We start from the raw sequence: 24,596 nt of genomic DNA, 5'->3' as shown, positions 1-24,596 counted from the left end.
GACCAAGGAATGGTTAGGGAGCTGCGTAAAGAGCAGTTCAATAAAAATGACCTGGTGTTCATATATATAGGGTGCTTCAAAATCTGTGTAACTAACTCCTCTTGCAGATAACGTTATCACCAAAATACGAGATAACATTCAACGTTTTACACTGAGCATTCAGGAGCCTCTCGGAGAGGTGAGACGCCAGAATTCTGAGACATGCTGTCAGAGTGCAAACCACTCCTCAGGTTTGGTACTGCCATCAGCCAGAGGAGACTGATGTGGTACGTTTCTGTCAATGCCAGACACTAACGGCTTGGTTTAGATCGAAAATGAACTGGTGTTTTAAGCACAATGAAACTCCAGCAGGCCAGGCGTATGGATGACATGTGTCATTACATGTGCACTCGTACAGGCTCATCAGACTTCTTTGAAAAATTCAAGTTTCAATTAAGTCAAATGCGGTGCATGCCCTGCTGCTTCTCCTCGGGATTCCTGGGCAAGAGGATGACAAGCTCTTACATAGCTTGACTGTTTGTTTTTATGGCTAGTTAGATAAAAGTCCAAATGCCAGTGCAATGACTCTTTACAGCGTGATCTTGTCATATTTCATAAGCTAACAATGCCTGGATTCCGTTAGTAAGTTTGTCAAATGTATCAAACAAACTTAAGCAAAGCAACAAGAGACACTAAAGACTCCTTTGGCATGAAAACGTTCTGTTTGGTTCATTAATTAATCTTCAATCTAAGTTATGTCAGAGTCTAATTTCAGATGGCAGTTAAAAATAAAGGTCTTCAGTATCTCCAATTACAATGTTTTCTGAAATAGAGGAACATAATGGAAACAAACACAAATTGAAGACCCTTCAATAGAAATCTCCCCCACTTTCAGCTTAAAATGTTCTTCCCTTTGCCCTCATTTAAAATACTACCCACCATTACTGAAACAGCTGTTTTGTCTGTATGCCAGATGAGAAAACTCTCAGACATGGCATCAATAATGTACATATTCACTTTTCAGAGTAGTAAACCTAAAATACTTTATCACATGAAAGACTAAATGATTTTTCTTTGTGTATATTTTTCCCACTTCACACTTTTCTTTAGATAAATTGATTGTGGCTACTTAGCACAGCCTTGGGCCTGCGAGGAGTCAATAATGGTGTTAGTAAGGTCTGTGATAAAAGTTTTCTTGATTCAAATGGAAGCAGTTCCAGCTTGGGCAGGAGGAGCAGAGACAGCCAGACCACGTGTTGCACAGAGCAGTCTGGGTGAACTATCAAAATAAGATTAGGATCTTTGGATGAAAGAGAGTTAAACCATAGGACAAGGTGGAGTGAATTCAGAGGTATATTCTGCATATATACTACAGCCTACAAGCACAACTGGGACTACAATCCCACTTTAATCACACCCAAGTGTCTCATTTAATGCACGGCTAACAGTTTACAAAATATATTACAGAAACCTCAGCGAACAAAACTATTCTCTACAAATTTTAAGCAAATGCATTGACTCCAATGAAACCAAAGTGAACTGAAGCCCATCAGCAGAACCTGTCGGTGAAAGACGCACAGAGTAGCGAATGGTGCATCTCCCATACATCAAGAATTAAAGGAAAAAGGAATTCTGAAAGTTGCTGTGGGGTAGGGAATTAGTATTCTAGAACTGTACTCAGATGTTAAATGCACAATGTGACCTGATCTCACAATTTAAGCTGCACTTAAAACTGTTATTTTTTCTGTTAAATCATACACGGACTACTGTAGTTAGAAAGGTAAAATATGATACTGTAGTCCTTGACACACAGATGAAAACTCATTCACAGCCTGAGCTCCATGAGAAAAAATGAAGCAAACTTTAAGCAGAGTTATTAATGTAAGAATGTGCACAATCAACAGAGACTTTTCTCCCACAGTAACAAAATCACATACATTCCTGGAGCTGAAAAGTCACTGGTAATTTCTTCAAACTTGGTGTGTCACAACAAATGTTACACCGAGTTCTTGAAGATTTTTTTTCTCCAGTTACTATGGATACAATTTGGAAAAAGAGTATTTATTTAGATTCACCCTTAATTAAGTTTCTTGTGTTTCATGGCAGTCACAACAGCTGCTAGATGAATCAAAAGGCAAAACCGCAGCCTCTGTTATTAGAATTTGTTTGATAATCGTGTATGTGGTTAAGTAGTGTCTGTAGTTCTGTTCATGTAGATTTGTTACTGTCTTCAGCAGAGTCACTGGTATGACAAAGAACAAGGGTTAGCCCAAAGATGTTTGCATTATGCTTTTTAAAGCAATTATTTCATTAATGCACTTGAGAATCACACTAACGTGAGTCAGTAACATTTCCTGCAGACAGGAACATTTGGCAGCAGATCAGATGTGTTTTGTATCCATGAGAACTGGGTGAGGTTTGGTAATTGTTTAGAGAGCACCTAACATCTAATTCATGGGCTCCAATCAAATCTTGCCTACATTGCTGCACGATCAACAAGTGTGTTCCTCATCAGAGGAAACAGGGAAAGACTTGGTGATTTTGTGTGCTGCTGGAGAGGCAAGACAGGACCAACAGTAGGTGCTCACGCTCAGGGTTCTTTAGAAGTAATACTTTAAGCCACCTCAGCCTGAAGGTGTTGCCTTTGCTGCTGACTGCTCTGCACCTTTTCTGTGTCTGCTGCATTAGTGTGGTCACTACATCTTTTCCTAAGTATTAAGGGAAAATATAAAAACATGTAGTCACACACTTTGATCTAAGCAAAAAAGAAAAGGCTCAATGCAGAAACAGACTGTGATTTTCACAGTGCCTCTGTGAAAGCATTGGCACATCATCTTAAAGCAGATCAATGTATGGCCTGTTTTCCTTCCACTATCTATATTTTTGCACAGAAAATCCATCCTATTGTAGCCTTAGGTTATGAGGAGCATTTGTTGTTCTACTCCATGTAAGTGGAGAGCTTCCCAGCACTGGAGTTTCTTAGCTAGTCAGTACGAGGTGCTTTATACCACCTGAGAGCAATGACTGCTTGTCAGAGGAGGAAGAACTCTATCTGACATAATACAGACATTCATCACGAGTCACATCACTTTGAAATAAACTCATGAGTCATGAATCAGAATAATGTTTCCTTGTTGGCAATATCCTAAAGGGAATAACTAAAACCCATTAGTGATAAAATAAAATCTGGCATGTCACTTCAAGCACAGCAAATTAGGAAAACAAAACTAGCCTGCAGTCATGCTGATACATTATAAATAGGTGTTATTTCTACATTAATACATCACATTAGATTTTTTTTCAAACTTTCAAAATGAGAGGTTACATGTGGGTAGAATGCATTTTCAGTGCTGTGTGATGAAGGACCAGGCACAAGCGTGGCTGTGGTGAAGGGCACAAAGACTCTGAGGGTCTAGTGGGAAGGAGCAGGGAAGGATGGGCTGGGGCAGAGGTATGAAGGACCCCGCAGCTGCCATGCAGGAAGGAATGCAACAGCAGGTCCACTTCTTCTGTCTGGTAACATGCACGAGCTCTGATTGCCTGGAGGTCAGGCTATGCTTATAAGGCATGGCAGAGCCCAGAATTAGCAATGAACCATTCTGCAGGATAAATGTATTTTCCAGCTGTCTAAGTTTAGTTAACCAGCACTTTAAAGGGCTCTGAATCAGTTACACAGAAGAATAAAATGAACTTTATTTACGTCTCTCATGCACTGGGCAATTTAGTTTCTAGATTAACACAACAGCAAGAAAGGCATTGCTTCAAGTGAAGTATAACTTCAAAACGTTATTGGGCAAAACCAACTAAATTGCTGTGAGAATTAAATATAGATCAACAAAATCAATACCTAATTGTATAACTCAAGGTCTTTCATTTCAGGTCTGATCTCTAATAGGAGATACAAAGTACATTCACCTTTTTTCCCCCCCAGTTATTATTTAAAACTTTATTCTGAAGGAAAACAAATGTCTAGATTTTTGCCTTTTGAAAATTGTTACTTTGTGTATGTTCAAGGTAAACTCGATCCCACAATGACACTCTTTATTTTAAATTCAGAGTTTTACCGATTTTAGAGATCCTATAAATCCTAGAAATGCTTTGCATCTATGACACAATGGGTCTGTGTGGCACAGGCAGCTGCAGCATGACAGGGGTTGCTCATATGTGACCTGTTCAGGAGGACATTTTTAATTTGTGCACAGCGTCCTGTGAAACAGGTGTATTAGATACAGAGCAATATTCTGATCAGAGGAATACCGGTGTCATCAGAAGGAACTTCCCACTGAACTCAGTGGTGCCACACAACCAGTTTGCAGTAGAAAGGTGTAAATGTGAGAAGGGCTGGTTTGTAACTACCAGGTAGTGGCTTTCTATCAGCTAGCCAGGACAGAATGCAGCGATAGACTCTGTGGAAAGTGAACAATCTCCAGATCTCATTTAACATCAGGAGGACAGGTAACACTCTGCACTGAAAATAGGTGTACAGTCACATCCAGGAAACTACAAAGGTGAAAGCTGTAACTGCATGACCTCTGCTGTATTACGGCTGAGCTAAAAATGGGATGTTTGAACTTCTTTCTCTTTAAAGCATAACCTTAAATAATAAGATAAGCCTTGCTCTCCCTTGTATATTGGAAGAAGCTTTCATCTATTTTCTGGACTGACAGTCAAATAATTTTTGAAATAATGAATCACTTTTCTCTTCTCTACTTGAGCAGAAATCCCACGATTATTTTGCTGCAGCAGACAATGACATGCTCAAAGACACACCATCAGATTTTCAATACAAACAATAAGTGCCAGATTCCTTTATCAGGAAAAAAAAAAAAAGGTTGATATCAAGTATTTTTAAGTCCATCAGTTTTTTCAGCAGTTTATAGGAAAGCCATATATGCATAGGCACATCTCATCCATTTGCAGCATTATGGGTAATGTAAGAATGACAACGGGATCAAAGCTTGCCTACTGTATTTAAGAGTGTAACAATCTACAAATATATTTTAGTATCACAAGGACTGCATTTCTGATGATCCTGAATTGTAAGTAAATTACCTTAGAGGAAACAAAGCTGATTAGTGTGAACTGTGTGTGATTCATAACTGCAGATGTGGGCAAAACAGCTACCGCTTAATGAATAGGTGACTGAGGAGTTGGGGTCTGAGTTTTCTATAGCTTGAATTCTTGTGTGGTTTAGGAGACAAAAGGGAGTTTAGTGAATTGAGCCCTAGGCTTTCACAAGCAGCATAATTTTCATTAAAGGATGAGGTGACGAGGTACGTTCAGCATTTTAATGCCAAGGACATCATCCTCGTAATGCACAAAGCACATGATTGTTTTGTTGATATGACAAGACTGTTTAACCTGATTAGGTATATACCAACCCTCTTTGAACTTTTGCATAATTTAATAAACCAGGATTTTCAGCTCCCAGTTTCCAGTTCAGGTAAATCTAGCTTTTTTACCTTCTGCTCAGTCATGAGCTGAATGCCAGAAACCGGGTTTTCTCATAGTGCCTCAGAATGGCTGCAGGCAGTATCAACTGTGCACGGGCAAAGTTTATTTAAAATGGAACAAAACCCAGACGTAATTCTAGGTGGCAATACCTTGGAAAATGATCACAATACTCAGACAGGTACTTGTTAAAAAGAAAAGCAATTAAAGACCAGTACTTTCTCCAGATGGTAACACAGGGCCTCGCTCTGTTCACCTCGGCGGAATCACCAATTGTGCTTCTCACAGGGGGAATCTGCCCACTAAAAGCAATGCTCACTGCAATCAGAGGCTCATCACCAGGCATTAAGGAAGAAATATCCATGGTGAGAAAGGAAGCCGATCGTTTTTAGAACCTGATAGACTGAAAATGAACAAGATATGTACAGGATACACTTTACTCTTGAGAGATCCTTTCAGCTCTACTTGTGGAGAGAGTTAAATCACAAAATCGTTCTGATTTTCTAGTGATGGGGAAAAAAAAACCTCAGTGGAAAAAACTTCATACTGAAAGGGAAGATTGGTGACAAAGTCATTGAACTTGACTTAACTATTTGAAGTTCAACACTGTTCCTTGAGAGAGTTATACAGAGGGTTATGTTGCCAGTGATAACCTACCCAATGCTGCTGTAACTACGCAGTCCTAAGTAACTTCACCACTTTGCTCCTCATCAGACTGTATCTCACCACACAGCATTTACATGTACAGAGGTCAGTCCCACTGAATGGAAGGAGTTATTGTTACCTTGACGAAAGGATGTCTGATTGTTCCAATAAAGAAAGGGCTTTATAGGAAAAGGGCCACTATTTTATCCTAGATTAGAGATTTGGGAGATTATCTTTGGTTTTTAAATTGGGATACTTCTTCAGAACTGAATCAAGATGGGGAGAAAGGCAGGGCTCAAGAAAGAGTTTTTAAAAATATCTAATATAAAATGAGGTTCTTAAAGAGAGAGAATCTATCTGACATTAGACTGTAGGAAAACATACCCCTCAAACTCAGTAAATGCAGACTCATACAATGTATCATCTCACTGACACTTTCAGTAATCGGGGTCATTTTTCTGTATGGCTGAGCTACTCTCAGACCACTGTTCCTAACTATTAGCTGTGTTCTTACCTGTCTTCATCTTCCACCTCTGGCTTTTTTCAACAAGACTACGTATTTTGGTAATTACAAAGACACTTATCCTCTCACTCTCCAGTGATGTCTGAGTTCCTGGCCTGTAATGCATATGTCAGTCACCCAGCATACTGATGGAGACGGAATTGCACTTCCAAGACTGTACAGCAAATGGGAACTGGTAATGGGCAATGATTTTCCACACTAGTAACCCTCTCTGTTGAGTACTGGACTAGATTCGCTTCAGGTTAGCCTGTGACTATCCAAGGTACCTCATCTGACCTGAGGGCAAAAAGACAGAAGCAGCAGATAGAGAAAGAGCAATGTTATGTGGCAGCATCTGAGCAAAGGAGCAGCATGGGGAAACGGTGCAGAAATAATTCTCCCAGCTATGAAAAATGGTTCACTGTATGCACTAAGAGGGCTGTGCTGTCTGCACGGGAGTTCAAGGAGTATGAATCTCTGCTGGAAGACCCTCAGAGGAAAGAAAGTGAATGCCCCTTCTTACAGGTTCGAAAGATGATTCATAGAGGTCATTTAAACAAAGGGGTGAGCTCCACAGCAAATAGTTTTCTCATTTTAACCTTTGAGGAGGACAGTTGGGAAGAGATAAACAATCTTTCCAAACCCATCAGTTCACCTGTGCGTGACTGCGCATTTCGCCACTGTGGAGGGAGCCTCCATGTTCACACACACATCTGATGATTCTTCTCCTAAACTCTCACTAAACTGAAATGCAGAGGTGAGAATTTTCACAGTTGGAAGCAGGACTTTATCCTTAAAAAAAATCTGATGTAGCATGCTTATACCCCACCCCAACAAAATAGTTTATGTCTGGAGACCCAAGTTGCTATTTTCCTTTCTACTCCGTATTTTAATCAACTCTCTACATATCAGAGGGTGTTTTTTTACCTCTAATGAATCTAACAAAACCCCACTGCCCTTTCTCTCCCATTCTGTGACACCTTGCCTCTGGGAGGCACTAATGAAACCCTCCTCCTCTCTTAAAGTATGGATATCCCCTTATTGAAGTGAGGGGTAGGGGAAGTGGCTGGGATGTGTCACATACTGGGCTCGTAAATGCTCATGGAGGCAGAGTAGGAAGGGGCTGTAGCCCACATTGCCTTCCCAGTGAACCTGCTGCAGCATGAGCTGTTTTCTGACCCTGTGCAATGAGACTGCAATAGTTCCTTTGTAATCTGAGAAACTGGGGACAGGCTGGATGCAAATAATGATGCTGGTTACATGACTGCACTTGCCACTTCTTCAGCTGACATTATGATCTGCGCAGCTTTCAACACTGATTCAAGCAAACGACATGCTGCTCAATGGAATCCTATGCTTAAGTTCATCTGCCATCAAATCCTGTGTAACAGGTACAGTTATTTACATGTACTTTCTAAATTTATGCAAACAATTTCTCTTTGCTGTAGGGCAGAATATTTTGAGGGACAGAGGCACAGCATGCACGAATATCTGAGCAAGAGCTCAAGAGCATGGGCTGCAGAATCAAATTAAAGTAGAAGGATAAATCCTCTCTTGTAATTTTTACTTCATTTCAGCACACCAAGTTGTATCAATAAAGAGCCCATAGTATAAGTCAGCTAGAAAATAAATGCTATGAAGGATGTTCCATTTTATGTCGTTTGAATTTGATTAGTGATTAGTCTCGGCGTTCAAACCACATGGGAACAGTAATCAAGGTTTCTCTGCTGCGGTTCTGTAACAACTGGAAAACACTGTTGGCTCATGTCCTACACCATGATGGGATATTAACCTAAAATCTAATTAATCTATGAATGAATTACAGTTTTAGAAACATACTATATTATGATCAATTTTAAGTGAGTTCCTAACAGAAGATAAGATGAAGAAAAAGCTGTAAAATTACCAGAGGTTGATAAATTCTGTTTACTATGACTGATGATTTTTATGGAGGATAATTTTACAATCCATCAAACTTTTGTCAGCTCCAGAATCACACTGCCAAATGTAGGCACTAAATTAATTTTTAAATTTACATATTTATTAAAAGTCTTATTGAAAACAGCAGGAAGTAAGCCCTGTTTGAATAATAAAATAACGTGTTATTCTACTGGAAAGGAAACAAAAAAAAAATAACCCAACCGACCTTCTATTAAGATGATTTTATACTCAGGCAATAATTATAAACAGCTACATGAATTAGTTAACCGAACGATGTCTTAAATAGCCAACCCTAAATTAATCAAGACTTTAAAAACCACAACCTGTTGGATGATAATCAAGTAAAAAAATGTAATTTGAAAGCTGAGAAATTCGTGGCTGAGTTTCAGATGTGCTTGAAGACATGTTTGTTAACTCGGGCCCATTGGCAGGAGCTCCTGGATTCTCTGTGAAAGCACAGGGAGGTGCAGGTGTCTGCCTGCATGGCTTTCCCACTCAAGGTGCTGAAGAGGAAAGGAGTGTTTGCAATCTCTCATGCACGTGGCCCCAGGAATGTGCCCAGTCTCTGATCTGCTTCTGTGTTAGAAAGTCATTGTATGACCCAAGCCTCTGTTTATTCTCACAGGACAGAGTCTGCTGTAACGTCACAGCTGCACACTGGTTGCCTCCTGCTACAAGCTGAACGAGAACCATAGATAAAAACACCTGCTGAGACAGAAACATCTGCTGAACAAGAGAATAAACAGAGACAACAAAGGAGCAAAGACCACACATGGTAGGGTGTGGCATGACCCATGAGAGGAGCAAGAACTACTTCCCCACCATTTATACAAGGAAGGATGAGGAACTATGACACAGCAGTGGAACTGGGAGGCTTGGGAATATGACCTAAAGCAAGTAAAGCACCTCAGAGACCAGCCAAGCAGAGTTCTTGGTGGTATCTAGTTGCAAGGCCTCTATTCAGTGTTAGAAAGACGTTATGCTTCACCTTTGATGTATTAGTCCACTCCTGTGATTCCTGTGCTGTCCATATCACACAGATATGCTCCTGGTATCAAAAAAGCCAGGTCTCGTGTCCAATTGATTTCCTTCCCTGCTCTCACCTCCATGATTGCTGCAGTTTTCTTTGATCACTATGACCATTGGAGCCAGCCATTCCCACTCTTAAAATACCTACTTTGTGAATACAAAAATACATCAGCCATCCTGCCTGCACCCATCAGAAACAAGACTTGCCTAATGGTAACAATTGTACTTCCTTGCTGAGCCCTCTCCACCGTCTCACAAGAGACTGTGGTCAAGGAACAAGCTTTCTCATTTGGTCTATGGATTATGAACTACTTGGTGTAAATTCAAACACTGCTGTGTGCCTGGTACCAGAGAGAGTCCGTGTTGTTTGGGGCATCCACCAGAAGCACCATGCCTGTGCTCGTGGTGACAACCCAACAACAGAAACAGTGTACTAAAATATATCCTGATGGAAAAAATACAGGTTGTAACCAAACTCGTGTTTATTAGACAACTCAAGGATGCAGTCTGGGGCTGTAACTCAGTAACTGTGTGCTTTAATCCAAAAGGAAATGAGAGACAGAGCTGCACGCAGGGAATAGGTAATTCGTGTCATAAGCGCAGATTGCAGATAATAGCCCTTTGCCCAGCTCTACAGGATGACCAAAAAGAAACACTCTGAATCAAGCAGAGTAATGCTGGCCACCACAATGACCACTGCTGGAGATGCAGATGGAAGTTCCTACAGCCAGGAGATTTATGAAGTGTTCAACTTGCCTCCTCAGAGAATGAAAGCAGTGATATACGTTTTGATTAACACACATACAATTTGGCTGGGATCCGAGGAGAATTGTAGTTAATTTATGGGTTTAGATTTGTTTGCTCCATCTCTCAGACACAAGTACATCTGTTTCTGTTATGAGAACCTCTATCCTACTTCGTGGTTCAGCCAGGCATATAAAATGTCTCTCACTTGGATCTGGCAGGAGGTGTTGGTGGTTGCCAACTCTCAGTGAGGGGCATAGCCTCAGAACAGAAAGGAGTTAATACAAGTGTGCTGGACAGACCTTTGTCTTTCCACCTTTGCCTCCCCTTGGTACCAGCAAGGTTTAGGTTAAGCAGCTACTAGGATCTAAAAGGCTAGTGAACATTTGTGCTGAGTCCACCTGTGCTACAGATGGTCCCCTCTTGGAATGTGAGGTGTTACTTTGACAGGCTTTGAAGGCTTCTTCAGAGGCAGGAAGCACCGTGAAAAGAGACATTTGGAACCTCAGTTCTGTGGGGGTCTGACCCTTCTTGTTTGGTTGTGAGAAAACCTTTGTTGGAAATGACCAAGAAGGAACTTGGTATCGGGAACCAGGACAGGCTCTTGTTCCCACTGCTTTCTGCAGTGGCAGAATGATGTAGTATCTTTTGTATTGATTTTGCTACAATTTGTCTATGAATTAAAAAATGTGTACACGAAGTGACAGCCAGCCACATGAATGGATTTATTGGACAAAAGCTCTACTAGATTTATTGACCTTAGCAATACAGAAGTATTGCTGCAGTATTAACACTGCAAACTGTTCTGAGATACTGGTAATTGAGTATGTTCCTATGCCTAAAATAGAGATCATAATATTGTTAATATAATAGGCCACTAGGAGGACTAAAATACAAGTGGAATTCATGCAGACACACTGCAGAGCTCATATGCACTCATTTTTTTTTTCAATGACCAAAGATGATTCAAACAGGAAATTTGGATTAAAATAGAGAATAAAACTTCCCAGGCCCTACTAGCAAATGGATAATTTGAAGTGTTGTTGAAAATGGACAAGCATTTGATATTTATTGGAGCAATCATATTAAAAAAAGCTTTAAAGCATTCATTTATCTGCTATTTTAGATTGCTCAGGATCCAAATACTTGTAAGAATGGAATAACTTTTTTCTCTGTGTGCAGACACCGTTAGGAGCCCTGTAAGGACAGCAGGGCTGTTGAAGGCTGTATAGTTCTGCTCATGCAAAACTCTTTGCAGGATCAGGGTGTGAATTTGCTTCTGACATCCTGAAAATTCCTCAGCAGAGGGGCGATGTGTTTGTGGTTAGCCCTTGCAATGCAAGATCCCATCTTGAGTAAGGATGCTTGATGAGAATATTAAGTGATAACGATTATTTGCTTAGCACTGCTACGGGGCTTTCAAAGTCCTCAAAGCTGCCTGCTAACAGTACTGGATTAAATTCCAAATGCAGCTGGAAGGCATTATTTATATTCTTTATTTTAAAATGGAGAATTTAATAGCAAGAGAGGTTTAGCAATTCAGAGAGCCAGCCAGAACATCACCCTGATCTCCACAGTTCTGCACTCTTAACTGCTAAGCTTTTTGTCACTATTTGAATATTTATTCTTTCCTCTGCTGGCAAAAACTTGTCCATGGAAAGACAGAGGTCTGTATCATTCTCACTAGAGAGCATCTGAAATGCACCTCAACATACAGGACCTGGCATTTTATCCAGTGTATGTGATAGTTAATCAAATGTTTTGCTCTGACTTCAGTAGACTTTGGATCAGACTCTTGATGCATTAGAGAGATAAATTATTTAACTTACCGAGTTCCCCTAGAAACAAAATATTGAGCTGCAAACAAAGCTAACAAACACCAAATGGGATACCATCTGCTGCAACGAACGGAACATGACCACTTTCCCCCAAGCTTGAGATTCTTCCAAAATACATTCTGAAATAGGTTTGTTAAACCCCCAACTGTCTCACAAAATTGGCTTAGCGCAGGTTAGCAAATGCTAACGCCACCAGAAACGGCAAGTCAGACTCTGATATATCAACTGGAGTTGTTTGTGATTTCATTTCTATGGGACTGCCTTGTGTAAAAGCTCAGGGGATTTCTGCTCTCCAGAGTCTGTTAGGTTTATGGAAGAAGTTTCTGTTCAAACCCTGTCCTAGAGCCCGTGGACAATGAGTAGTTTCCACCCCTGAATAAATATGAATTGTAATAACTTTTTTAATGATGCATTCATAACTCTGGATTCTGCTACACTTTGACATCCAGACTCCATACCTGAAGGAACAGGATATGGAGGAAAAAGCAGCTCAGTCTCATACAGGAATGGCAGGAGATACCCGAAATCCCAAGTCCAGAGAATTCCCTACTTGGTATCCAAGTTTTTGTCTGTGGTGAAGAATGTGAGGGTTCCCAAACACTTGCACAGGGACAGAAGGATACTGCTGAGCTAAATGTGGTGCATGTGACACTACTGGATGCCATAAACATTAGCCCCCTTTCTGCTTAGAAAACATCCTAATTGAGGAACCAAGTAGTTTCTATGTAATATGAGGGAAAAAACCCAACAGTATTCGCCTTGTAGAACAAAACAATAAACGTCTTCATCCTTAAATTTCCTGCATAGCCAGACACTCCATCTTCTAGTATCACCACTAGAAGTGATGAAACTACCATGAACAGACAGAGCCTCCAAAGACTATTCAGTCTTTAGCAGTTAACCAGAAAGGTTACGGCAATTTAGATGGAGACTGCTGCTCTTTGGCTTGCTCCGCTGCCTCTGCTTTCCCTGGCTGGTTACAGTGCTTCTCAAGAGACATGAAAAGAAAGGATTGTGTTCCAACAACAGTAATAATCAAAAGATTCTCTAAAATAATACTGATGAAAGTTTTAGTATTTTGCAGTCGCTCGTACACTAATGTTATAAAAAATACAACTAAAAAGTGGGTTTAAAAATATAAAGAGTTTCATTATGATCTCAACTGTAATGCTGTAGGAACAGATTAAATAATACACAGTATTTGGCCTTCTTTTTAACTCAGGGAAAAATGTCTGCTGATGTTCTATGACATTGCCCACAGAGCCCATGTACAGAAATAGGATGCTACAGCTCAAAATCCTGCCAGAGAGAGGAAGAATATGTAAACCAATTTTCAAGCACCTTTATAAACATCATAATTTTCACAGGATCCAAACGCATGAATCTGTCAGAGACATCAGCAAAAGCTGCAGATTTCTAACACCTTTGAAAGCTGGGCAGCTGAAGTGTCTAAATATGAACTTATGCACAGTCACTAGGAAATGAAGCTTGGAAAAACCAGCCCATACTGATTAGAGGCCACAAACAAGCCTTTCCAGTTAGACTATGCAGCACCAAGTAATTCTTGCAGCAGCCATGGGGAAGTCTATGCTGTCTGCTCAGCTACTTCTGCTCCTCAGTTTCAGGCATTGTCTGAAAAGCTCTTAGAATTTCAAACCTGCTTTGCATCTTAGAACACGTTACCAACAACTTTCCCACTTAGTACCTTCGGTGGATACAGTGCCTTGGTCAAGTTTAGACACTCGTGTCGTAAAGAGATCTGAGAGATCATTACCACGTGATTAACATTTTCATTTTGTAATGCTCAGCAACAGAATATAGTCAATTTTAATTGTTTCATTTCCACCCACTTCTGCCTTACTCTTCATCCACCCAAACCCACCTGAGGTCTTGTTTTACAGGATGCTTTCCAGGGCACTCAATAACCCACAGGATATGTGCGTATGTAACGGGATGTCAGAAAAATCACTTTCAAGTGTTTGACTGGCAATTACTCAGCTAATTCTTCAAATAACCACTCGGGGTTTTATTTCCTGAGAACAACACTAGATTAGTTAAGGGAAGCCCTCAAGGCTACAGCTTTTTATAGTATGTAAAAGTTTTAGTGACTTCTATTAACGATCAGGGAAAGAATGGAGTACTCCAGAGAAGGCGGCACTAACAGCAGTGGAGCTACCAGGATGTATTTCAGTCACTGATGGATTGATGGGCAGTTCAGGCTGGGAGGACTCTGACATGTGCTATGAAAACTTATATCACTCTTCTTAGCCTTTATGAAAGATAATTAGACTTCTAAATTACATAGCTATATCTTAACAAACTTCCCAAGCTTCCTTGTGTCACTTACTGTTAATAAGTCTGCTAAACCCCGTGTCTGTTAGTTTGACAAATACAAACGCTACTCCCTGTTAAAAGAATGTGGTTGCTGCACAAGGCCTGGAACTCACATACCAGGGCTTAAAAAAAGAGTAAGAAATAAAATATTTCACTCTGAGACTTGCTATAAAGTGTTTCAGTTCGCAAAAAATATTTAACCAATATTTTTCTTAATGACTTTCATAAGGATGTGTCATACTGCACAAAATCCAGTATAACTTTACATTGAGATAACAAGTGAATCACTTTTGGGAGATGAAAACAGCTTGTGGAACAAACCAGCAACACCTGCAAATTATTTCAATATGATTTTTGCTGATATTTGACATAAAAATTGTCACCTTTTTGAAGAGTGGGTTGATCAGCATATTATTGTCTGTGAGATGCAGGAAAAGAAAACAATCCTCTTAAAAGAAGAAACAGTTTGCTACCATATTTTCAGTATGCTGCCACAGCTCCTGCTGCCATCACCTCCCTAACTCGCTCTTTGTGCATTCTGCTCAGAATGGAACTCTCATACTAAAAGATCAGTCATTTCCTATCCTTCCCTGCACGAAGTTTGAGTGCTTTATGCAGATCCTATCACTGTTATAGATGGGGAAGGCAAGTTTCAGCTGGAAAAACAATTCACAAAAATATTACAACATTATTCATCTCATTTAACTTTGCTAATCAGATGCTCTTGGAGTCAAAATATTTCCCAGCTTCAGAAAACAAACAGCTCACTGAATACCTCTCTGCCCTACTGCTCTCATCTTGGTTGAGTCAATCCAATGTTTATTGTATCCAATTTATTTCTTCGCTTTTTCTTTTATTACTAATATCATTTCTACCATTACAATTACACCACCTCACAAACTTACTAATATTTATCATTTGCTGCTGTTAATGTGCCTTGAATTCCATTTTGGCCTACGATATTACTGTAATATTCCAATTCAACACAGAGAGAAATGAAACCTTTCCTTCCAAAGGTGGGGGAATGAAGGCTGTCTGCTTACAAATGACAGAAGCATTAGTGCACGTTGTGCCACGCTGCAAATCACAGCAGCTTCATCTGTCAAACTTCTGAGAACAGCTCAGAACATTTTCCACTCAGGGAAATCACTAGCAAATGATACTTTTATTCAATATGTGCTTTTGGTACATATTCAATAAAAGGATCTACCCACTTACACCTAAGAGCCAGGGTGTCACTTAAATCCTTATGTAATCTTCAGTTACATAGGCAAACAGACATTAGAGTGCTGAGGGTGTATGTGCCAGGCACAGTGCAGTGTGACAGGAAGGGATCAGTGAGCCAGTCGGGTGGGCTGCGACCAAACACGGTGGGATCTTACCCACACTCTGCTAATTTCAGCTACTTGGCCCTGCTGAGAAATGACCTGGAGCCACCAGGCAACAAGGAGCTGTGCTAAAGCTGTGCCCAAGCAGCCTCACTGTAAATTAGCTCTGTGCAGCTCTGCATAGCTCTGGGCATTCGTACACGAGCAGTTTTGGACTGTTCCTCCGGGGACTCCAGTAAATAAGCTGCAGGACTTTGTGTGACATCTGGGCCAGCGCGGAATGTGGTTATGCAGCTCCTACGAGCTCAAAAGACAAGGTTCTCTCTGTAATTTAAAATTACTTGCTGAGGTGGTGGGTTATGGGGTTTCTGTTCCAGTGATCAAGCTTTTCCACTCAGAAAGGGCAAAGTTCTTCCCTCCTTTCACTGCCAAAGGTGTTATATTCAGTGAGCACAACACCCCAGCTGTGGCCACATGACACCTCAGCGTGTTGCCTTGAAGCAGATAAGCCCACATACCTGCATCTGCCACTCGACAAACCACACAGGCACACTTCACTTGGTGCTGAGAGTTATTTGGGGATTTAGCATTACATGACACTGTGCCATAGGCACCAGAACCACACCTACCTGCCAGTGATGCTTCAAGTCCTTAACTTTCCTCTCGTAGCTACAGCTTTTCACTTCCTCCGCGGCTTCTCTGAGACTCACATCCAAGCTATTCTCCCGCTAGCCTTGCACACCATGTGTTCCAAATGCCACGCAGCCTGCTGTACTATGCCAAAGACTTTCTGTCCCTCACCAATATCCAAATACTCTTTTAAAACTCTGTGCTGAAAGATACTCGAGTTAAAATGTCGCCACCTACCCGTCCCCATAAATACACTAACCAAACATAAAAGAGAAACAACTTTTATACCAGCTGGAGGGCTAGTCAGAATGGGATTTGGTGGCACAGTACTAAAACTACTGAGTCCATTAGTGCTAGAAGCAGAACTGTATCAGCAGATAACAGCTTCCATTTTTTTTTTTAGGGTATGTTTTTCCTAAAAATATCCCTTGCATAGCATTAAAGAAGTTATTTTATTTGGTGGACTCTGCCTTCCAAACGGTGTTTTGCCTTGCCAAAGCCTTTTAAACAGTTATGGAGAATGTCATCATCTTCCATGCTGAGCCACTCTCCATTGCACTATTTTTTACTAAAACTCTCAGCAGTGTAAGAAGCCTTGGTTGTTTCACCTAGAAGGCACAGGGAGAGAAATGAGTCTCTGTATAACTGCAGCTTTTTATTGTTGCCAAGCTAGTTCCTCAGGCTAACTGTAAGAATGTTCTTCCACACTACGCAACATTTCTTTTAAGTGATACACGTCAAGTGAGACTTTGGTCCCAGGAGACTGCCTAGCAGTCTTCAAATTGCTTGTTTTGCTGTCACTTCTCTTTACTTTTTGTAGGCAACTTTGATAGCAAGATACAAGAAACAATGAGACCTGATTAGAAATATAAGGCTCGGTACCAGACCTCGGAATGCGGACTTGCCCTGTGGAGGGGAAAAACAATATGCAGAGACATGGGATTTGTTGATGTCTGCCTATATCCTAGCCTATTTCTAATTTCACGTTTCCCTACATGAGTTGAATCAGACTTGAGGCTAGCAAAAATATTTTTAATTCAATACTACTCCCATGGGTGTGTGGTGAAATCTGTTTTCTTCTCAGATCATGCTCCTGTGGTTTTTGTCACTTACGTTGTCAAATACTCCTATAAAATTCCCCTGACAATAGATCTTACATCAACTTGGGTAATTACTCAGACAGTCTTTGCTTTGACGGAACAAGTATGGCATCATTCATCTGAGCATCAAAAGCCTTTGATCAAATAGAAAGGAAGTCTCGCAGCCACAGGCCTGTCAGGGGGTGAATTCTGTGGAGACAATCTCGACAAACGTAAGCTTGTGTAGCCTAAGGACCCTCGTACGTACCATGTTCAGGGGAGAGGGGTGGGGGCCACGGGTGCAGAGAGTGGCTACGTCAGTAGTGCAGTCCATGCCCAGTAAGGCCTCGTGCACTTGGCCTCAGTGATCTCCTCGTGGTGGTGGCTGACAGACATGGCCCTGCCGGCAGCACCAGCCCCACAGGCAGAGGCCCAGGCAGCTCCGGGTGAGCACACACAAGAGGAGAGAGCTCAGAGGCAACAGAGCCATTTCAGGGCTGCCATGACTGGACTGTGCTCAGATACAAGCAGGGATGTCTGTGTGACATTACACCACCCCGAGACCAAGAGGTGAACGGTTTGGAACACAAGTCTGATGAGGAGCAGCTGAGGGAGCTGGGGGTGTTTAGCCTAGAGAAGAGGAGGCTGAGAGGAGACAGGATCACTCTCTGCAACTACCTAAAAGCAGGTTGTAGTGAGCTGGGGGTCAATCTCTTCTCCCTAGTGATGAATGATAGGACACATGGAAATGAGTTCAAGTTGCACCAGGAGAGGTTTAGATGGGACATTAGGAAGAACTTTTTCCCCAAGAGGGTTATTAAGCATTGGAAAGGGCTGCCTAGGGAGGTCCCCAACCCCAGAGATATTTAAAAGACACATACATGAGGTGCTGAGGGACACAGCGTAGTGACAGGCTTGGCAGTGTGAAGAGAGTGGTTGGACTTGATAATCTTAAAGGTCTTTTCCAATCAAAATGACTCTTACGATTCTCTGACTTCTGGCTTGGGTCTAGCCAATTTAGCATGGTGCTCAGAACACACTCCCTTTCTTTAGGTGAGGTAGTTTGCTCTGCTTTCAAAACAGAGGTGCTGAGTCCTAGATGGGCATACAAGTGCTGAGTAGTTTACTCTCTCTTTGCAACATTGCCCTTCATAAAACTGTTGCTGGATCTTCTACATAGATCCTTGGCTAACACAAGGTGAGTTTTGAAGATCTAATACAAAAGCATATACAATAAATGTTATTCTCAGTTTTTGTGACAAGGAGGATGAAAGGTCTCAATGGAAATAATGTCTGGTTCTAGGCTGGCATCACCTAATGTTTACATTAATAGATCACCATCCTAAACATATGCAGTGATTTATTGCATGAATCATGTAAAAAAGAAATATATTTCATCACAGGAAATATATTTCATCATATATTATGTTCATATATCATTTCTTATATGAAAGAAAAGCATTGATCTTAAAACACAAAACACTGAGTCTGCAGACTTATTCCCCATCATCAAACAAACTGTACAATGGCAGTATCTTCCTTAATATCTTAGGGTCATCAGCGCTAGGAAAGGAAGTAGAACCAATTCTCTCCTCACTCTGTCATCTTTCCCTCTCTTAAGCCTGGTAAGGAAAAGAGCAATGAGGAGGTGAGGTTTCTGTGTTTGATACACAGTAAATTGAATTATAAAATCAGTACACAGAAATCTATAATCAACTAATCCCTAGATTTGGCCCAGGTTATCTAGATACTTTCTCGTGTATTTTCCAGTACAATAATTTGTAAGAGTTCCTTAAAATTCTGTATTTGCAGTAGCACAAACATTGCACAAAACAAGCTAAGACCTAGGTCATCTAAAGCATTGGCTGTTTTCTTTCCGGTTGTAATGTGAGATAGGCATCGCTATAGTCAATTTACAGGCAGTGAAACAGAGATCTTAAGACTAAGTAACTAGCCAAATATGACCCAGTGCTGCCCCAGTTGCAGGAACTCTTGTTATTATGAAAGTGTAAGTAAGGTAATTATTTAGTGCTCACTTGAGGGTGCACTGAGATGCAGTTTCACTCTCTAAATTCAAATGCTAGCTACAATAGCTGCTTTTTACTAGTTTCCCACAGAGGAAAGCTTAGGCTCATGTTGTTCTTGCTAACTTTGGGTTGAAAGTTTGGTGCTCAGTATAAGCTAGCTGCATAGACTCCCTTTCTCTGGTCGAGGCGAGGAAGCAAGTAGTTCCACAGGTCAATACCTCCTTCCTGCTTTAAACTTCCCAACTGCTAATTGGCTCAAATCACTATCACAGGCTTTTTCATCACATGTGATAAGCAGAATCCACCTCTAAAGCCATATCTGATCATGTGAAAAAGGTGAGTTGTCTGCAAAAGCAGTCTTCTTGGAACTGCTCCTGACATTTAAATACAGAGTCTCTTAAGAGGTCCTCCATTTAAGAGCCTTTCAGTGAATAAGGAACTTTAAGAAAGTGACTCAGAGAACCCAAATCAGGCACATAAACTTTGCTGGCACGTTCTCCAAGGGATGCCTAAACAAGTGAACAGTGCAACGTTCCCAGTGCACTGCCAATTCATACCCTAGCTCAAGACTCACTAATCTCTGTAAGAGGTGAGATGCAAGCAGAAACAGCTCATGCCTTTGTTGTCCCCTTACTCTTTTTTAGTGTAGGCTGCTGAGGTGTCTAGTCTGCTTTAACTACTGCTGTAATTCAGGAATGCTAGAACACCCTCTATGGTAGCAGCTTAATGCTCTGGGATCCTTGAGGAAGGCAAGTGCTGTGCAATTACCAAACTTTCTTATTCTTGTTTCCAGTTCTTTGGTGGGTATTTCTCTCTGTTAACACCACGCATTAGAAGGCTTGTGAGCACAATGAGTCAGACTTATAGCATTAACTCCCAGTCAGCTTACTCAGCTGTAATAAGCCTTCAGTTTATCTGGGAATGCCGCCACGTCGGTCCCATTTGTAAATGCAGCCAAAATGTCTCTAATTTTTCCTTTTCCTGTATTTGCCAGTAAGCTCTAATATCTACTTGAATTGTAAGGCATGGTCATTTGAGCATTTGATCTCCTCCATGAATCATCTGTGCATGTACAAACACTGCTCTGCTGAGTAAGACCATGACTTTGCATGGCACATACAAGCCTGTTCTGTTAAAGGAGCTCCCTAGTTAACATTGTAACTGTGTCAGAAATGTTAGATTTCTAACATCAATCATCACAATTGAGGGAAAACAAGAGGATTTAGAAACTTGTGATGGGTATAAATTCCTTCCATTAAGGATCTTTTAAGTGTTCAAGTCAGGCCTTGAAATGCAAGCTAGTCTTGATGGTGACTCAGATCAAGTAATACATATGGACAAAAGAAAGCAAGAAAGGCTGTATTACCAAAAAAAAAGTGACAGTTTGTTAAGGACAGAGAAGAAAACACATTTTTCATAATGCTTTGGGATCACAGGAATGATTAAGTAATAAAATCGTTGACCAACTCAGTTACTTCTCCAAGGGAATGAAGAAGACACTAAAAAATCCAACGGTCCCGGAGTGAGAGAAATTTCTCTCATTTTCTGAATTGTAGTAAGAAAAAAACATCACTGAATTTTGGAATTCTAATTGAAATGTGTAATAATTTTTTCATTGCAAAAATACACCAGCAATCATGATGTCAAGCAGTGTGCTCAAGGCACTACCAGTCACTGCTACAAGGAAGAGGATGCAGGTGTCTCCCATGGCCTGCCTGACCGCAGTGGACTTTGGATCAAGTGCTACACACGTTGTGTTAAATTAGAAAAGTTAATTAATTCATTTTCTACATATAAAAACCCATGGTTTCTTGTTCTGAAAACCCTTCAGGAGGAAGATACACCATGGCTGTTAATTTAAGTGAAAGTTTCATGCCCATGATTCAAGGCATCTTATTCCTTTCTTTGAAACCATGATTTGTTTTTCTTGCCCCAAATTCTGCAGCGTGCAAAAGCATGATGTTATTGCAGAATATGTTTCCCAGGTCAAAATAAATGTAACACAAAATTTGTCTCAGTGTCAAGAGAATTTAACCAGGATGTTGTTAAAGATTTGCCAGATGAAAAACTAGAACAGTAAATATTTCTCCTTTCAATGTGTAGAAGCCTTTTCTGATTCTTCAAATGGTCCATTCAGTGTCCCTTTATCATAGTAACTGCTCATTGGTCATTTACCTTCTCAAACTCCTTGTGTGCAATACTTTTTTGCTGATAAAACTTGTAAGGTATACACTTTGGGGGTAACACTGGTATGTTCAGTGAGAAGGAGACAATTGAAATGACAGTAAATCTGGGTTAACAGCGCTTCCTGCCAGAATGCCTCATTACAGCACTCTCGTACTGGTGCTGTACAGTCCAATTTAATTGGGATGAGGGACTGATACAGCATTCTGCTCTTTTGACAAGCAACATAAAATCATTCTGTCCATCACGACACTTGTTTGTTTGTTTTCTAAAAGCTTCAAACACACACACATTTGGGAAGGAAATTCAAAGCACATAGCATTTCCTTTTCAAAATGCCAAATACTCTGCACAAAAGCAGCAATTTTTGCCCCCTCAAAGGTTACCTGTTTGTTTGGGGCTTTTTTCAGAGTTGTTGGCCGTAAGTGCGTGCCTCTGGTTCTGGTCTCCTCCTTTTTTTTGTGTGGGTAATGTTCCAGATCACACAGTTATAATTTAAACACACTGTGGATCTTCTTGGGTTGGACAAATTGCAGCTAAGCAAAAACTGCCGTGCTGGTTCAAACGAGGAGTTCAGGGCAACCTGCTTTCCACAGTTACTGCTTCTCATTTGTCATTCTGAAAAGTTTAATAATAATAGGCAAATCTCTGGTGCTTTATTGAGCTTTCACTGTTCACTGAGAGGCAGTGCTGTTTTGAGAGCTATTTCAGATCCTCAAAAATAATCTCAAAGGCCCCCCAACACAATGCATGAAAAATGCTAGTGCTGAGTAATACCTGTTGCCTTCTAGTTTAATGATGGATTTTTACAAGGGTCCTAAGGCTATTTAAATGAGTTTTGTTTAAGGTTTGATGCTGATTGGGAACGTTGCAGAGATGTCATGTAAAACAAATCCAGGAAAAGAATGCATTGAAAGTAGATGTGACTGTGAGCCCCTTATTAATACTGGAAGCAAATCTAATTGCTCTGTTAATAGCAGGAGACTTTGGCCTTCAGAAGGAAGAACTGATTTGTATATATCTTTATATACATACACCCACACATACCTGCAGATATAATTCATCTCATCTCCACAATTACATTATGAATTTCTAGATGTTCAAGATGAGGGATTAAGTAGATGTTCAAATTATTTTCCTTCATCTACCCTTTTTAATATTCTTCTGCTACCTTTCTTTTTTTTTACCTTTTCTTTTTCCCAAATATGAAGCCAGATTCTTTAAAATTGTTCCTTCCAATATGATCCAAATTGAGATATATTTATATATATTCAAACTGAATCATATTCTGGGTACTAGTGAAATTTGCTTGACTGGGAAATGAGGCAGATACATTTCAGGATTTTTCTTTTGAAATTTGGAAGTCAATTTAATATTCAGTTAAGTGGGGCTCTCATGCCAGCAGAGTTGGAATAAACAGGGGCATTGCCAGTTTGTTCCACACATTCCTTCTGCACATTTGGCCCAGATTCCTGAAAGCTGTAAAACTCTTAACTTTGGTTAGTTAATCACCTCAGAAGTTACAACACAAAGTGATTTTCTGAAGCTGAAAACTGGGGTCTGGAAAGAGAGAAAATATTCTTTTTCTTTTATGAACTACACCAGTAGGCTACAAAACAACTGCTCATTCATTATTTTCTGGTACCACCTTTGTTTATATTGTGACACATCCAAAATGTGCTGAGTACTACACACAGAAACAAAAGAGTTTGTATTTAAAGAAGAGCTGAGAAAACAGACTGAACATGGAGGCAAAATGATTACAGTAGATCATGACTGGGTGGCTGTGTTTTCAAACAAATAGGCTTGTTAGCCCAAAGGAGAGAAAAAGTGAGAAAGAATTGTGAGAAAAGAGAAGGCATAAGAGAAGAGCTTGTAGGGAAGTTGCTTTTAATGTTGTTGAGACCGTGGTTCAATACTTCTAGAGACAGAGATGGCAAGTGGATTCACATCAAGTAAGCAGAGAAAACAAATTTGTTACAGCTTAGCATCAAGATCCACCAATCAGATTGGGACTGGTCTTCAACACAATGATGTTTAAAACTCTCATACCAGGTGTTCCAGAGGTAACACCAAAAGTTATTTCAAAGGAGACCAGAAGATAGTTGACTTCCATAGCGCAGTTTCATTTGAATTTTCAGGAATACAACTTCAGATGCTTAAGTCATTTACTGCAAGCTGTGCTATACATAGTATCCAACTGTATGTGAAGGAGCAGCCTTAAAAGATCAATTCTATGTTTTCTTGGCAGCCTTAAATTTCAACTCCTCTCTAATGGTAGAATGCTAGCAATAGCCTGTCTCTACTTGTCAATTTGGAAGCCTAATTCTATGACAGGTGAGCATCAGAATGTACCTCCTGTTCTAAAAATATTTGAATCTTTTCTTCAGGTCATGCTGGTTTTCTCAAGCCTGCCTGGATTTTGTAATCAATCAACACACCAAGGCAAAAACAAGAGGCAAGTAAAAATGATCATGATGAAAATGAGACATAATATAAAAATTACAGTAACTCACAGTTGGGCTCTCCTTGCCCTTGCTGTCTTTACTGGAAGCTCCACTCAGCTGCTCAATCAAACTGTAATGTGTTAATTGTTCAGGTCCATCCTCTCCAAAATGGCCATAGAGACTGTGCTGGTATAAATCCAAGATTGACATTGGGTTCCCCAGAAATGATTTTCTCTGATTTTGTTTTTCCTGCTCAGCTGTAAGAGACATGAAAAATAATATTATGGCATATTAAATTGATGAAATGCAGTCTACACACAATGTAATTTTACATTTTTTAAAATGCATTTCAAATGTTTTAAGGTATCTGCAATTCAGTGTAACAGAAGCATTAAAATACTAGCCCTTAACTCTCCAATCAATGCACATACAGGGGACT

General features: G+C 40.4%; 1 protein-coding gene across 1 annotated transcript in view; it reads right to left on the bottom strand.

Moving 5' to 3' along the window:
• The window catches only part of NCKAP5 (NCK associated protein 5), a 369,143-nt gene that overhangs the window by 2,291 nt on the left and 342,256 nt on the right, over positions 1 to 24,596 (bottom strand). The window contains exon 18 of the mRNA XM_062005050.1: positions 24,227 to 24,414. Within this exon, the coding sequence (XP_061861034.1) occupies positions 24,227 to 24,414 (188 nt within the window). The remainder of the gene's footprint in view (positions 1 to 24,226; positions 24,415 to 24,596) is intronic.

This window comes from Colius striatus, chromosome 11, assembly GCF_028858725.1.
Source record: "Colius striatus isolate bColStr4 chromosome 11, bColStr4.1.hap1, whole genome shotgun sequence".
Classification (NCBI taxonomy): Eukaryota; Metazoa; Chordata; class Aves; order Coliiformes; family Coliidae; genus Colius; species Colius striatus.
This window is presented reverse-complemented; position numbering and strand designations above follow the sequence as displayed.